General features: G+C 37.8%; 1 protein-coding gene across 1 annotated transcript in view; it reads left to right on the top strand.

The window, feature by feature from the left end:
• The window catches only part of WDPCP (WD repeat containing planar cell polarity effector), a gene marked incomplete at both ends in the record, with an annotated part of 92,299 nt that overhangs the window by 37,030 nt on the left and 38,101 nt on the right, over nt 1-17,168 (top strand). The window contains one exon of the mRNA XM_010019161.1: nt 14,330-14,393. Within this exon, the coding sequence (XP_010017463.1) occupies nt 14,330-14,393 (64 nt within the window). The remainder of the gene's footprint in view (nt 1-14,329; nt 14,394-17,168) is intronic.

Genomic DNA, 17,168 nt, shown 5'->3' with positions numbered 1-17,168 from the left:
TGCCACTTCAGTAGCACTCTGGTATTTTATTATGATGTCACTGCTTATAATAATATAATGCAATGCATTATATCATTATGTAAAATGTTGAGCAGAGGTGGATTTATTAGGAAGCCTTGGAGAGCTGTAACCTTCTTGCCCCCACCCTTTTGCTGAGCGCTGCCTACTAAGTGTGTTTGTGTAATGGAGGAGTGGCTGGACAACCTCCTGCCTCTCTATAACAGCCTCATCTAGCCGTGTACAGAACATGGAATGGGATGGAATAGTTTTTCACTCGTTAACTGTGGCATCGCTGACTCATGGCTTTGCTTCACTCTGATCAAGCATTCGTAAATTGTACTTGTCATATTTTCTAATGCATGAAATTATCTTGTTTGTTTGACACACATGCACAGGCACAAACACATGCCTGCTCTGTTTTGTGCAAAGCTTTCTGTCTCAGAGAGGCAGTGAGAAAATAATGTAGCATGAGCTGGAGGTAAAGGCTGGGTTGGAAAGTAAAATCTGAAATGCAGCTCAGGAGTTTTATGCAGAATTAGAATGCAGTCACAGCTCTGTATTTCTGCTGTGCCCTTTCATAGAATCATAAATCACAGAATGGTTTGAGTTGGAAGGGACCTTAAAGTTCATCTAGTTCCAACCCTGCCATGAGCAGGGACACCTTCCACTGGACCAGGTTGTTCAAAGCCCCGTCCAACCTGGCCTTGAACACTTTCAGGGATGGGGCAGCCACAAGTTCTCTGGGCACCCTGTGCCAGTGCCTCACCACTTCATAGTGATGAATTTTTTCCTAGTGTTTAATATGAATCTGCCCTCCATCAGCTTAAAGCCATTGCCCCTTGTCCTGTCACTTTCCTCCTTTGTAATTCTGTTCTTGTGTTTGTGAATACACAGCTTAAGGATCTTTTTACCTTTTTTTTTTTTTAACATGGAAAAATACTAAGATCCAAACTCATTTGGACCTTTCAATCTGATAATTCAATTAAGAAAATGTCATTGGGGTTTTTTTCCCATAGTACAAACATGTTTCCTATCAAAGCAAAGGTCTGTTACAAATAACAAGATAGTACATTTGCTTCTTTTAAGAGCTAAGTGTATCTCTGATTACATTCACAGCTAAAATTTTGGATGTATTAATGAAAGATTCTCCTTTGTCTGAATCCAAAACCAAAAACTTCCACAATGTTTTTACTATTACTGGTTTTACTCCTTCACAAATCTTCTCGGAAGTATTGTGTACGCTTCCCAGTGTTCAATGTAAGATGCTACTGGTTAAATGCGAAGAAGAATTTAGCAACATGTTGGGCATAACATTCATAAAGTGGTATGACTTTGCACACAGAACTTTATATAGTTCCTTTGTAAATAAACACTCATAAAGGCGATGAGAAAGTAGGTGGTCATTAGCATCTGGGGATCAGTTTCCAGCCAGTGCTGGTTTTTATGAATCACTTCACTATTCAAGAGTTCTGAAGTGTACTGCTGTACTACCTGACGTGATGCCTTGACATAGTCAGTTATCACTTAAGTGCAAGACAGCCTTTGAAAAACTAAAATAAAGCTCTTTTGCCCTGCAGGTACATCACTTATGCAGTACTAACTACCCCTTGGTAAGCAGATTCCCCTATCACTACACTGCAATCTGCAAAGTAGATATTCACTGTGAGTTTTCCATCCTAAATAGGACCCTAAATCAAAGGTGAAAGAATGCCTCAACTTCATAGGAATAGTTCCCAATCCCATCTGCTGCCAACTGTATAGAACTGAGGGACAGAGTGAGCAAAGAGCTTTTATGATCCTTTTTAAGAGCACCCTAAAAGTAGAATCTATAATTATATTGGTACATAGTGTGTCACAAAATATGTATAAACATTAATGATGACATGGTTCAGGACTAAGAATACCTTTTATATTCATAAGGTAACCTGTTAGGCATTAAATTATGCCTTCAGATGAAATGACCACTGATGTCAGTCAGGTTCTCTATGGTGGCCACATGAACAGAATTCATCTCTATAGAAGTAAGTTCAGTAGCAGCATTCTGACTAAAGTAGCACCTTCTGGAGAGGACTTTGAAGAGTCGTTTTTTGTCATCTTGTGAAAACGATCAAAACTAAAGGTTTTCATATTACCACGGCACTGATAAATGAGAATTTCAATTGCTGTGATGGAACTGCACATGAAAAGATTCTGCTGGTCATGCTTCTTGACCTGTTTTAGAAACAAGGTATAAAGGCAACTATTTAATGGAACTAGATTATTTTTTCAGTTAAAGAGGTTAAATATCTTAGGAAAAGTTTAGAATATCTTTGCTTCCATCCTGTGTTGCTAATGATTTTTTTTTTCTTAAACCAGCTGAGCAACAGTTTCAATTTCAGTCAGATGCTTTGATGCCACAGGAATGGGTCCAGGATTTAATTCTCTAGTGGTGATTACAATGTAAGAAATACTGAACAGAATATCAGGGTGACGGGGAACAAATGACATAATTGCTTGAGGATAAAATTCCATTAATATAAACCATGTGAAATCTCTGTCAGAGATTTGGGCAAGATTTTCTGCTGAACCTAATGGGAGACATTGCTTGAAGCACGAGAAAAATGGCCCCTTCCACACGCTTAGAGCAGTCCTAGAGCTGATCTAACATGGAGCCATTTCCCAAAGCCACCAAGAGATGCTGCTTGGTGGCCCAGAGTGCCGTAAGTCCTCCAGTTCTCTCCTACATGCCCACCCATGGGACTGCACTAGAAAAAAGGATCACAGAATAGCTATGCTGGACTAATGTTTGTGCCAAGGCTATTCCCACATGCTGATTAATCTGACTTTGATATTGCTACTTTTAGAAGCTGAGCCCACATAGAGACCATTGTTCTGTTGTGTTTTGTAACTGATAATCTTTCCTCATAAGGTGTTTTTTTCCTGTTGTACCAGCGGTGCAATTCCCCTGACATCTGAGGGGTTTTGGACATAACATTGAGTGCAGAAACAATGCAAATAAGCCATATTTATGGACAGAAGCTCAAGGATAAGTTCGTAACAACACAACTCCACTCTTGAGCAGCTGCAGTAAGTCAGCCTCAACCTTTGCAAGTCATCGGTTACTCCCTCCCTGTCAATGCTACCTGGTCACTAATGGTATCTCTCCCTGTGGAGACACTCAAAAACCTCTTCTTGAGGTCCTGACCAAGAACCAGAATTTAGGATGTTTGGCGTTTTTGTTTACAGTCTTTCCAAATTGATCCATGTCTCATCTCTTTACCAAGATACTTTTTCTCCATCCATCTTCAGAGTCTTCCTAAGCCCCACCATATACCATTATATGGACCATCTGACTATATTCTGTCTTGAGCTCAGCTCATCAGATCACAGCAGGATATGATTTGGCAATCTGTAATCAATTTGTTGTGTGCAGAAAATTGGGTTTTTTTCCTCCCTAATGGCTTTGTTTATCTGATTTTTCTACCAGTTTCATCTAGTACCCTCCAGGAAGAGCTAATCAAATAATCGGGCAGCCCTAATGCAGAGCTCCCATTTGTGGTTCTTCAGAACTGAAGAGCCTCCTAAGGAAAGGATACTATATGTAAAATTTAGAAGAAAAGTCAGCAATAGTCAATTGTCCAATCACTGGATGTAGTATCTTGGGGTGCACCTCACCCCTTCTGACTTAATAATGCAGAATTCAGATGTCCTACACACTCATCTCATCTGGGCTTCCTCTGTAGTTAGTATAAAGACATAGGTACCCAAAGGATGAGTAATCCCATCGAAGGAGATGTCTAAGATAAGCACGAAGAATCAAACACCAGTGCCTGCTCCTATCAATTAACTATAAAAGGAGCCTACCTGATTAGCTTAAATTAGCCATGTAAAGGTGAGCTGTTTGAAGATTTGCACTTTAAATGTCTAGCTCCTGTTTCACATTACTAGCCAGTTAACAGAAAGATCTTAGATGCTCAGATATGGTTTCTGTAATAGAAGGAGAGAGGCACAAAGACTAGCAAAATACATTAAGTAAGGTTTACAGAAAGACACAAAAAGCAGATAGGCATGCAGATTTATTTAAAAATCCTCTTTTGACCAGTTGGCCAGGATAGGAGATGATGAGGATGTTTCTTAGTTTACACCAGTAAGCACTGAAGTATCAGAGGTTATGCTATAGACAGATAAACAGTGATATATGAAGAGCAGTAGATAAAATTCATCCAGAATTTCTAAAGGTAGTCAAGCATAAAACAGCTGAAATAAATACACACTGTGGTATATAACCTCTTATTTAGAATGACCTTGGCACCTGAGGACAGGAACATGGAAAATGATGTCAGTTTTTAAAACACAGTCTGGAGAGACCTTGAAAAACTGTAGCCCTGTAAGTCCAACCTCTACCAGAGAAATTAGTGGAAACTGTATTTAAAAAAACCCTGAACATACAGGCAACTACATTGTATTGGGGGAGGCAAGTCATGTCTCAAAACTCCCAATTCTTTGATGTCAGCAGTAATGTCAGTAATGGATATCCAGCAGCTATTGATGAAAGTTTGACTACTGAAGACCTTTTTGGAAGGTCTCTCACCAAAATGTCTTAAAGAAACTAAGCTGCCACAGGATAAGAGGGAGGCTCTCCTTTCATAGATAAGTAATTCATTATAAGGTAAGAAACAGTAAGAGTAAATGGTCAGTTGTCAGTGGAGATCACCAATGGAAATTACAAGTATAGCAGATCTATACTCATAAGTAGCCTCGCAAAGGAGAAAGTAGTGAGGTGCCAGCATTTGCTAATGATACTCAATTATTAAGACTAGGAAAGACAGGGACTGCTGTGAAGAACAGCAAAAGGACTTCACTAGGCTCAGGACATAGTGTCAGAATTGGAGATAAATATAAATAAATTCAAAGTGAAACACAGAGCAGGGGGTGACTCCTAACTTCATGTATAAAATAATGGAGTCTGAGCTTACCATTATTCTAGAAGAATAATTTTGTCTTGCAACTCTACAGCTATAAAATAGTCAGTTCATTGCTCAGCAGAGATACAAAAACCAAATTGGCTGCAAGGAATTCTTAGAAAAGGAATAGGTAACAAAACAGTGAACTTCAGTTCACCTGAATTTTGTGGGTAGTTTTGGAGTCCCATAATCTGTAAAAGGATACAGTAGAACTTAAAAAGCTTTAGGAAGGGCAGCCAGGATTATTAAAGGCATGAAACAGCTTTAGTGAAAAGAATGCCTAAATAGACTAGAACTCCTCAACCTACAGAGGAGGCAACTGAAATAGATAGAAATCTATTAAATTTTGAGTGTCAAGGAGAAAGAGCACAGTAAATGACTGCTCACTGCTTCTTCTAATACAAAAACTAGAGGTCATCAAGTGAAGCTAGCATAGTTTCAAAATACAGTGATTCTTCATGTAACATGTAATTAAAATGTGAAGCTCTTTACCACAGGATATTGTGGGTGATAAAATTGTATATGAGTTCAAAAGCAAGGTTCAGGGAAGAGAAATTCACTTAGGAATACCAACACAGAAACCACGTCTGGCTCAGCAGATCCCTGAACCACAAATATTGCAGACTGGGAGACTCCTTTGGAAAGTATCACCATGTGCTTGCCCTGTTCTTATATTCTTTCCTAGGTTCCTAGCTGTTGGCAAGGTATTAGGCTAGATGTATCTTCTGTCTAAGCAAATGGTTGTTCTTACTTTTTATGTTCTTGTTCATGATGCTGTGCAGAAAAAGCATTAAATGCTCATTAGTTTTCCATTTGCTCCTTCAGAAATATGCCGGAATTTGTACAAGCAAATTTCTGGAGAATTCCTTGTCTGGCTCTCCTGTGGCTGTATTTTCTGTGATGGAGTTCTTATGTGTGGGAATTTTATGACCATTACCACTGCATTATTTTATTATAAAGAAATAATATTAGCTATTGACAAACCTAGGTAGAAAAAGTAAATATACCCTAATGAACCTGTAACTCAACAAGTGATTCAAAATTTGGCCCTGCATCATGACTTTGTAATTAGATATTTGTCTTTAGGCAGTCTGCTTTAGAAAATATTGAGCTAATGTATTTTCTCTGAGAAGTTTTAGCACTAAAAAAACCACATCTTATCCAATGTCAGGCATGAAAGAGAATTGGCCCTGTACCTCATGGAAAGTCAAGGAGGAAAAGGGCTTGTGCATCTGAACTTTAATACCAAATTTCCATCTGCTGCAGTTTGGAACTGCAGAGATATCACACATATACAATAGGGATTTATTCTAGAAGCAGCAACTCATCCTTAGCCATAGCGATGATACTGGGTCTCTGTTATAGAGCTGTCTTTAGTGTGTAGACATGCTGATATGTTTGCTCAATAAAAATCCAGCTTTCAAGACATAGTGTTAAGTTTACATGATCACCAGAGTGAGAGGGATAAAGCTGGAAAAGAAGAAAAGCAGAAGTGAATTAATGCAATAAAGGCTAGGATTTAACAGACAGGGTTGAGTAAAATGAATGTGAAACAACAGGTGTCACTGACTCTTATCAGCATTTTTAATTAACACCTGTTTTTAGCCCAGACTACTTTGGAAGAGTATGTTGGAGTGTGTCTGTATTTAAAGATAAAGATAGACTGTTGAGAAGTTACTAAGTAGTAAGAGGTTGGGGGAGCAGGGAGGTTCAGGGGTGGGAGGAGGCTGTGTTTGCTGGGTTGGTGTTATTTGCAGCTTAGAGAAACCTGAAGGAAAGCCACTGTGATAAAATTGCAAAGCAGGGAAATATTGCTATGGCAACAACATATATTCTCTTGAGGGAAAATGAGTATGAAAAAGGAAATACAGAGTGTGGGAAATTCAAAGTACACATTACAAGAAGAGTGAAGACTGAAAGTTTAAAAACAAAATAAACCATAATATAATAATAATTTAGAATAGTAATAAATTGCTGTTATCCAGACTTTTATAGCTCCTACTACTGAAAATCTCAGAGCACTTGACAGACATGAAAGAATTATGCCACACAGTAGGAAAATGTTGCTGTTGCTCCCAGTAGTCATCCTCTTCTGTGACCCATTCTATAAGAACCCAGGCTAATAAAACTGACAACATGACATGGGAGGCATGTGGCATAAATGTGCACAAAATTAGGATTTTTAAACTAATATGTCTTTGGTGTAGATATAAGGGAGTTCTGTAGTGTTTAACTAGTGTTGTTTCATATTTAGTGTGAGCAAGAGTCAACAAATAAATGGCTTTCTTTATAGCTAAAACTAGTACTTTTTCTAGAATATTTCATGCATCTAGACTATTTCATTCTAAATATGTATTTCAAAAGTTTAAATTATGCCTTCTTATTAAACTACTTCATTAAAAAATTAACTTGGTTCTCATGAAAATATGACTCAAAATACCCAAACAGCTTTTCTTTGAACATAGAAAGTCTGTCCTGAGAATAAGCATGTATGTTTAACATAGACTCATTTGAACTATTTCACACAGAATACCTTTAGGTTTCCTAGAGCAGAATATCATCCTAGAAGATAGGAATCACATGGTAAGAATTTTTTTTCCACGTTGGGAATGTCTTCAAGATTCACAGCTGGTTATAGCCCTCAAGGGTTTTCTCTGGCCAGGGAGTCATAATGTCTGGCTCCCCTTATTAGCTTTCTCTTTCCTCCTATTTTTTTAATTTGGTTGATTGGTTTGTTTCCCTGCTTCATACCAGAGGGTGCCCTTTGATGTGTGGGGAGTCTGGTTCTATGCCCAACAATCTATAAAGTTATAGGTGGACTTCCTTTAGTTCAGAGATAGGTAATTTGACAGCATACCTCAAGTAACAGAAATTTTAGGTGGTTTGAGGTATTTGTGCCCATTTCAAATCTTCTCATTTATTCACTGACTTGTGCTCAAGACCTATTTGTGTATGACCTTTGAAAGGTTCCATAAGAGATCTATTTTTAAATAAGTCACTCAGGCCCCAAATCCAGCACTTCACTAACATGCCCATATTTAGGGCCCATAGAAAATTATAGGTCATAAACCCATACATTAATGCTTTGCTAAATTTAGGCCTGAAGGGATGTATAGATTATACCTGGACACCTTTTAGTGCTTCTGCATCTAAAATACAATTTAGAAGATTATCCCCTTGACTCACATACATATAGACCCGGTGGCTGTTTCTCCATTAGCCTTTGGCGTGCTCTGTAGCACTTTCTTTTCATCAGTACAAGAGTATCTTAGAAAGCAACAAGGTTGTGGACCCTCCTCAGAGGTTTGTGTGTCATATTCAGAATTGCTCATAATCTAAAAAAAATTAGTAGCATATTAGAAGGAGGATGGCAAAATACTAGCATCTTGGAGGTCATAACTTACCAATGCACCCACTGATTCTTCTGTTGTTTCCCTACTAACTTAATAGAATCACAGATGACTCTCAACCAACTTTACAGAGGGTAGGAGTCTCAGAAATAAGCAAATGCCTGCCAGTTTTCTGAAAATCAGCAACCAGTTAGGGTTAAATAGGATGCAGGAGGTTATCTCCATCCCAAAAAGCTGTAATGAAAGTTTAGCAAAGGTATGTTCTGCCAATCAAGACATGCACTGCTTAACACCAAACACAGTCTATGTTGCCTTTTGCTGAAACGGTTGTTGGGGGGGAGCTGAGGATACCCTGCTGGGAGAAGTAGAGTGTTTTTTTCTAAAAACCCAGCAGTTACAGTTTAAGTTTCTGATTGTGATACATGAAATTTTTGGTATGCCTTTGCACATACGTTGGTGGTGGGATTGTCTAGCTGCAGTGAACTAACACCCATCAATCAATTGATTTTTGCCAGAGGAGATCAGTAGTATTAGGCATAGTCTATTTTTCCAGACAGTTCATTATCCAAACGTATAATAAGATATTATGAAGTAAATTAAAAAATTTTGAGACTGAATCCCCCAAGTCATGAGATTCTGATACACAAACCTGCAGTGTGGGGAGAGAGGGAAAGATCGGTTCTTTGGAGACTTCCTGGTCTTTGGGTTGCGTTCAATGGTCTGATTTTCTCTGTAACTATCTTATTTAAAATAGGGTGTTCTACTGAGCTCAATGGGGTAAAATCATATCAATTTTGGGTTGACTTTTTTTCCAAGTGTTTTGGTTTTCTAAATGAGTGTAAGATCTTGGTGTATTTATTTCTTTCCAGGAACTCTAAAGTGCCAATATTTCAGCAGTCACTGTAAAACTCAGATTTTAAGTCTTAGACTGGTAGTATATTTTATATATGAAAGGTTACTTAGCAATCTAAGTATTCAGAATTTGCTGAAAATTTACTTTCAACTATTTTCTTGCAGGTCAATAGAATTTTAGGGTTGTCATTTTAACGATGTGCTGTAATTGCACCATCTATACCTGACTATGTTACACATCACTATTTTTCATGTGAAGTATATAAGACCTTAAGTACTAGACCAGAGTGTTTTAAATGGGCTCTGAAGCTGTATTCTAAAATACAGCTGCATGTCTAAATCAGTGGTGTTATGTTCAACAGTTGGTTGAAAACCAATCTGTCCCCATTTACATCAACCAGTTAGCAACCTAGCCACATACTTTTTGCATTCTTTAACCTGATAATCTCTAATTATTCTGCCTCAGAATTCCATTGAAGTGGGGTGCAGAGTCATTTTACAGATGTTGTTCTTTATTTTAATATTGTCTGATTTAAAAGGAAAATATTTCAAATAATAACATTTTTGAGGAAAAAAAAAGCATGAAAACCATTTCTGTTCCAAAAATTGCTGATATGAGAATTTATGGGAAATAGCTCCTTTTATGAATAATTATTATTATTGTGTCTAAGAAATGGGCAAGATGCCTAGAAATTGAATGAAAGAATGAGCTATTAAATTGAAATATTAAATGAAATAACTGAATTAAAAGTGATCATGTAAACCCTGCAGTAAATGTTGGGAGCTGTAGCTGGTTGAACATATTTTCATCATCTGTTTTGTATGCTTAAATACAATTGCTTGATGTAAGTAAACACTTGATTGATATTCTGAATACTTTAAAATCTGCATATGCATCACAGAATACCAAACAATTAAAACTTAATTTCAGTGTAGTTTGATTACATGTAAATTATTTCAATATTCATTTTTTCCTGTTCTGTTTGCTCAGTGCATATTTGATATCCACTTTTTGAATGCATATCATCCTTGATTGGACTGTGAGATGAGGAGGACTCTGAAATTTCTTCCATTAAAAGAGATTGCCTTATAAATATTATTTGTGCCACAGCTCTTCCCCTGCAGATTATTTTCTAAGTGTTGTGTACCCTTATTGAAGACAAGGAAAAAAACTGCTGCATCCCTCCTTTATCAGCCCAGCACAAAGAATATGCTTACATGGTCGATAAGCATGTCTAAGAAGGCATGTTGGTTGTAACTAGTCCCTAAAGAAATGTTTCCATCTTTTCTGCACTTTATTTCTCTCTTGCTTGCATGAGCTTTCTCTCCCTTTCCTTCCTCATCCTTCCACATGAATTTTTTTAACCTGGTTCCTAGACTTCTTATGAAACATTTTAATATTAAGGGTAATTATTACCAACATATTTCAAGTTGACCATTTTCAGCCTGAAAAAAATGTGTATCTCTAAGTGACTGCATTCAACTTAGATGCTGTTGAATACAGATGACAAAATTGTGCCTTTTGATCTATTTGTAGCACCTCTTATAAAGACTGCTCTGCAGGCTGCAATCCATGCACATTGTTTTGATCTACAGTATTTAATATGACCTTTTTTTCCTGAACATCCAACAGGTGGAAATCCTGAGCGTTTTATTCTCTTTTTATATATGCCAGTGAAATATAGCTTCTCCAAAGTTAATAGATAACATATTTTTTTATTGCTTATATATTTTATTTACAAGTAAAATGCTTTCCTTACGTCTTTTCAAAATACAAGCAGGCAGCAGGTCTGCCACTCCACCACGGAAGGCAGGTCTAGATTCTTCTCTGCCTTGACCATTTTTGACCCACATGACCCTTGTCATATCACTCTCATTTCCCCTAAGTTTCCTTTTCCGTACAACAGATATACTTAGAGCCATCTTTTTAAATTTTTGTAGGATATGTAGAAAGGTTGCATAAGTGTGTATAATAACAGTAATATTTTGTTACATGAAAATATAAATTTAATATTTTGTGTGCTAAACAGCTTTCAGGGAAATGGTTTTTTATCTGTCCTGTATAGCTAATTGCAGTTTGAGAGTTTTAATCTTGAAGGTCATATTTTTTTTGGCTGTCACTTTGACCAAACAAGTGGCTGAACTTCATGGTTTACAGGCAGATTTCCTTATCTCTCTTTTTCAAGAGACATGTAAGTCTTGATTGCTGGAGTTATTGTGAAGCAAGCAATAAGCGACAAGGTGCAGGGAGGGGTGGGAAGACACTCGCTTCAAGACCAGTACCCTGTAGATGCCATTTTAGAAAGTAAATATTTGTGCCTTGTAATTGTAGCACAAGAACAAGAGGGAGGGTGTTTTGCTTGCAGGGGGAGGGGGTTGGTTTGTTTGAGGAGCTGATAAACTGTAAGTGAAGTGTTCCCAAGACAAAACGTGCTTATAAAACAGACATTATTAGCTTGGGGACAGTCTCATGCTGTACAGAACTCTCTCTAATTGTTCCTGTAGAATAAACCCAACACAACTTCCATGCCAAAGAGACTCAAAATAATGAGTACATTCTCGTAAAGCAAGTTTGAAAAAAACTGGACATTCTTGACTGATTTAATACTGTTCGCCTAAGCAATGTAAACTTGTCACTCTTGTTAGAAACCTCCACCTTATTTTAAAGCAATTCCATTTATAATAATTTATGAAGTATCTGTGATTGTTATTTCCAGCGCTCTGTGAAGAGCATTTCTTGGATAGACTTTTTTCCTACTTTTTTTTTCCCTCAGTACAGATCTGAAAATAATGAGCTAACTTTCCAGTTTTATGAATAGGGGCCATAATGAGACTGAAGTATGTATATTGACAAAGGAAAAAAATCAAAATCTTTGTGAAACAGCAGAGAAATGACAGCTTTGAGGCTACAATTCCATTCTGCAGGTCAATCAAATGAAAAAGTTACTTTACGTTTTTTGGTTTCAGGCACTTTTGCCTTGGCTAAAGCAAATGTCATTCAAATAGTCTGTATAGTTATAACTTTGGAAAAACAAAATAATGATGCAGACATTCTTTTTAGCTGGTTGCATAGCTGGTTTCTGTTTGGTTTCCAATTTCCCCTCTGAATACCAAAAATGTATATTTAATCCATAATTGAAAAGAAAAATATGCCAGAAAAAGATATACAGGATAACTATTCAAGATACACATATTTTAACATGTACTTCTTTGTCTTAATTAAAGCGTAACTTCAGAAGCAGTATTACAACACAACATATTTTAATGGAAAATCCTTCATAGAAAGCACATTTAAAAGCTTCGGGTATGTAGATGTGCATGGTAAAGCAGTGGTGCACTGCCTCGTCCCCAGTGATCAAGAGGTTAACCTTAATTCATCTGTTCCCCTCCCTTAAACAGGTTCTGTGAGGAGGGCTGCAAATTAAGCTTGAAAGACACAGCAGGAAGATTAGCTTTAGGGAGGAAAGGACTCCCCACGCCAGCTCTTAGGAACCTCACCTGGAAAGTGTATTTCCTTTTCTACTTAAGCTAACGTATTATGCCTTCTTGTCACAAATGTTATTCCTTGAGGAAAAGTCCTCACCAGCTCTATCTCACGATCTGCTGAATTATTCCAAGTGTGCGGTAGAAGAGGAGGGAGCAGTAAGGCTTTAGCAAGAGGGAGGAAGAAAAGTGCTTAGGCATTAGGAGGATTCCAGTGTTTCCTCTTGTGCACACTGGCCTAAGGAAGAGCTACAGCATTGCCCACTGTTTCCTAAGGTACCCTCAAGGTACAGAACTGTGTAAATACTGGCATCCATATGATGCTGTCTGACAATATTCATTGGACAAACATAAACTACACCTTTCTTAACACTTAGAAATCACAACACTGCTTTTTCCCTACTGGTCAAAGAAGTCATCTCCTTCTCAAACTTCAAGCATCTACAACTGATCTATTGTTGAAATTGTTAAAAGGTAAAAAAGGGAGAAAACTTCACCAGTAATGGGGAAAATACAGAAATAATTCTATATGCAATCAATATTTTACTTCACAACTGAAATAAAATTGGAATACTTTGTTGTTTTACATGTCTAAAAATTATCACCAGATCTATTCTTGTAGGTATTTTTAAACCGTTTAAACATGCAGTAGAAGAATATGTGTACAAATAAGATCACTTTCTCACTCATATCATGGTTATCTACAGTTAGTACAAGAGAGGCATTAGCCCACTGCAGAATTTCTTGTTGTGGTTGCTTTTTGCCAGTGCAATGTTGTATATATTCTCGGAAAACTTCTGATGGATGGCTTGCTTCCTCCCACTTCAGTGGAATCCCCAAGGATTGCAAACAAGAGGATATATACAGCCTTCCACTGTATCTCCATCCTATGTAGGTATTCGCTGTAATTGCCAGGAGATGGTACATGGTCTAGGTAGAAAGAAGGTGGCAGTCTGTGTCATTACAAATGGAAGCAGCTGTTGTTTAGCAAGCCCTCAACCCACCAAAGTATAGGTCTCAGTATGCCATGATACAGCTCTCCTGGGTTAGTGATAAAGGTGAAGTTCCACATCCACACTGTTCACTTTCTTCACTACTGCATCTGTAGGCAATACTCAGGTGGTACCTTCTAGAGCACATTTAGAGGTAATCTGTTGCTCTTTTTCTCCATGTTTTACCTCATTGACACAATCTTCTTCACCATAGGATCTTCAGAAAACTCTCAGGAGTCTGTGCTAATACTGGGCTAAGGGAGTTAGGAGGCAAACCAATGTCACCCCTTCCTATTTTAGTCCCTGGGGATTCATGACTTTTTAGGATGACTCAGCTGGATTATCATCCTCAGGGAGCTGTACTGAGGGTTCTGTGAGGACAAAACTCAATGCAGTTGAGCTAGAATTGGCTAGCATCTATGTTGTGGCTGGTATCTTTCAAAGGTTTGGCTTGTTATGATCTACAGCACCTTCAGCTCCCTTCTGATTCAGCTAAATCTAATGGGACTCAACATTGAACATTACACTTGCTGAAGGTTTTAAATGATGAAGAAGTTCTGCAATCTTGATTATGATCATATGAAGTTTCCCCTGTAAAGCTTTGGCATCACTTTTGATGAGAATTGAAGCACTTCATCTGCCCATTAACAAAATTTGATGCAGCTCCCAAATTATCCTCAGCAAGTGACATTCCTCCTTTTTCTTGCAGGTATCAGAGATTTGAAAAAGCATTTCTGCTGGCTGTTGACATAGGTGCTCGGGATCTGTTTATGGTAAGTCATTTCTGGAGACAGAGGCTGTTATCAGGGTGTTAGTTGTCAGCTTTTGTGCACATTAGAATGGATCAGTGTCATTTGCAGTCTTAAACACATACTGAAGAGAGAACTATTCTACCTGTTTTGCCCTTTGCCATCATGAAACTCATCAATAGGAACTAAGTCTCTTCAGAGTCATTGACATTTTCCCTAGCATGGCCTAAAGGCTATTCTTTGTTTTCCAGGAATTAATGTATATGTTTTTGAACTTTCCCCTTCTTCATCTGTCCTGATGTGGGTGAATGTCTTCTTTCACCCTAATAAGCTTATACGTTTCTAATCTGTTCCTTTAAGAAGTACAACTGCTGAGTCCTGGACACAGGAGCTGGCCATATCCTGGGGATCCTGAATGCTCTTAGTTTGTCTCTTAGGGTTTTGTGAAATGCAACAAATTATGAACGCTTCTACAGGTACTTTTACAACAACAAAGGTCAGCAGCATCAACACAAGGGTTTTTACATTTCATGCACTCTCTACACCCTCCCATTTAATTAGCTACAAAAGTAAAATTAACCAGCTCTTAAAAGGTCTTCTGTGTGAGCTCTGCAGGAGGCTCTTGTTTTATAAGATCTTGCACCACAATGTCACAGTGAGGTCAGATGGACAAAGCCAATCGTGCTTTCCTAGTCTCTCAGCATGTTGCTGCTCCACAGCTGATTTCATTGTTTTCAAAGAAACAATAGGAAAAGGGCTTGTTGAAAAAAAAAGCCCTTTGAATGATTCGTTTGCTTGACTCTTTTGCATAATGAAGACATTCTGTTGTTTAAATTAAGCTTTGACACTAGATGTTAATATCATTTATCCCATTAAGTCACTTGCCCTGCTAGTTTGATCTTGATATTTAAATTGTATGTTAAATTACACAATTAAATCCTGCTTTTATGGGTTATGAAAATTCCCTTCTAATTATATAAAAAGTTGTGTGAACCTTTTGATGTTTTTTTCAAGGCTCTAATCATCTGGCTTGTTCCATCTAATTAGAAAGATGTGAATACTGCGATAAACTTTTCTAAGTGTGCATCAAAAGAACGTGATGGAAAGGTCAGACTTTTAGGAAATTCATTACATGTTTTATGTTTACTTGCCTTGATTTTTCCTCTTTTTAACTCACCTTTTTCCTTTTCTTACTGAATGTAACTTCTTCAATGCAAATTTTCTACCTAATCAAACTAGGCACTGCTGCAGCCACATGTAAGATTCAGACTACAACACGTCTGCAGCAGGTTACAGCTTTTTGTTGGTGGCTTTCCCACCATACAGACAATAAATTCTCCATGAGTAATTTCAGCCATTCTGGCAGAACAGATGACCCAGCATTTGGCCTGCTATCTCAAGGGCCCTCTCTTATATGGCTGAGAGCATTTCCTACATGATCTTTCCTTCCTTCTGCTGACACCAGGACTGAGGGAGCACCCCTGTCCCAGGGTGGGGAACACCAGTGCTGGCTCAAGAAAAGGGTGCAAAGCTGCTAACAAGATGGAGGGACTGTCAGTACCTGGCTCCACAAGTGGTAGCATGTCCTTCTCTCAATAAAAATGTTCTCCAGCTTTCTTCAAGAGGAGTTTCAATATTCACAGAGAAATTAGCTCCATCCTTTCGTACTCTTCTTTATTTTCCCTTGCCTCTCTCAACACCTACTCTCAATTTCCCACCTCATCAAGGCTCTTAAACATAAATATATATATCCATGCAGTTCCTCCTGGCTTACATTACTGTGAGATCAAAACCAGTTCTGTATTGTCCTCATCCTGCTTTGAGAGTCCTCATAGTTTCCCCTAAATTATGCAACAAGCAGCACACACATCTGCCTCTTCAAATCCTCTGTTAAGTCGCTGCCTTCTCTGGGGAAATGTCCTTTTGCTAATTCATCTCCTAAAGAAGGTACTAATGAACAAACTTTACAATAAGCTAACAATGGCACTGCTGTGAGACTACTTAAATATGGGACTCAAGAAATTTGAAGGTGCATAGGTCATAAGAAGTATTTGTTTCTGCCACAGTAATTTCTAGGGAATTGGGCTTCATTGCACTAAATACCTTGTGAAAATTAGATAACTTGTTCCCTGAAAGCTTACAGTCCTTCTAGGTAGTAGTATAATGATACTATTGCTGAGCAAGGTTTGTGCATACTTCACTTCTGCTTAACTGAATAATTTCTACACATTGTTTATATAGGTCAAAATGCAATTAATAACATACAACTTGACTTTACCTATATTTAAAACATTTATAATTATGTGCAGTACAAATACCTATACTGTTGTTTTACAGACCATCGAAATCCATTTATAAAACCTCAGATGGCTCTAGGAGTGACATAACCTTATTCCCAGTGAATTTAATGGAATTTCAAGAAGAAATAGTAGACTAAAGGAAGATATCAGCTGACATAAGAAAATGAGAAAGAAAAATTTTTATTTATTAAAGGGGAACAGAGAAGGAACAGGAAAGGACAGAGAGGAGCAGATAGAACAGAGGCTCGGGAGTTTCCAAACATTGAATACCCGTATTCTGAGACTTCCGGAGAAATGTCCTATGTCTTGGAGAATTTATCCTGAGCATTGCTTTCACCAGACAGGGCTCTGCAGTACTCCTGTTATTTGTTTTTGAGATTGCAAAGAAGCTTGAGAGAATGCTATCTGAGGGCTAATTTCTGTCAGAGAAATGAGAAAGAAAAAACCAAAAGGGCTTAAAAGTTAGTCCTATAGCCATGGCGTCACTAGTATGATGCCA

Source organism: Nestor notabilis, unplaced genomic scaffold (assembly GCF_000696875.1).
Source record: "Nestor notabilis isolate BGI_N333 unplaced genomic scaffold, ASM69687v1 scaffold10120, whole genome shotgun sequence".
Classification (NCBI taxonomy): domain Eukaryota; kingdom Metazoa; phylum Chordata; class Aves; order Psittaciformes; family Psittacidae; genus Nestor; species Nestor notabilis.
The sequence above is the reverse complement of the archived record's forward strand: the minus strand, read 5'-3'. Positions and strand labels throughout refer to the sequence as shown.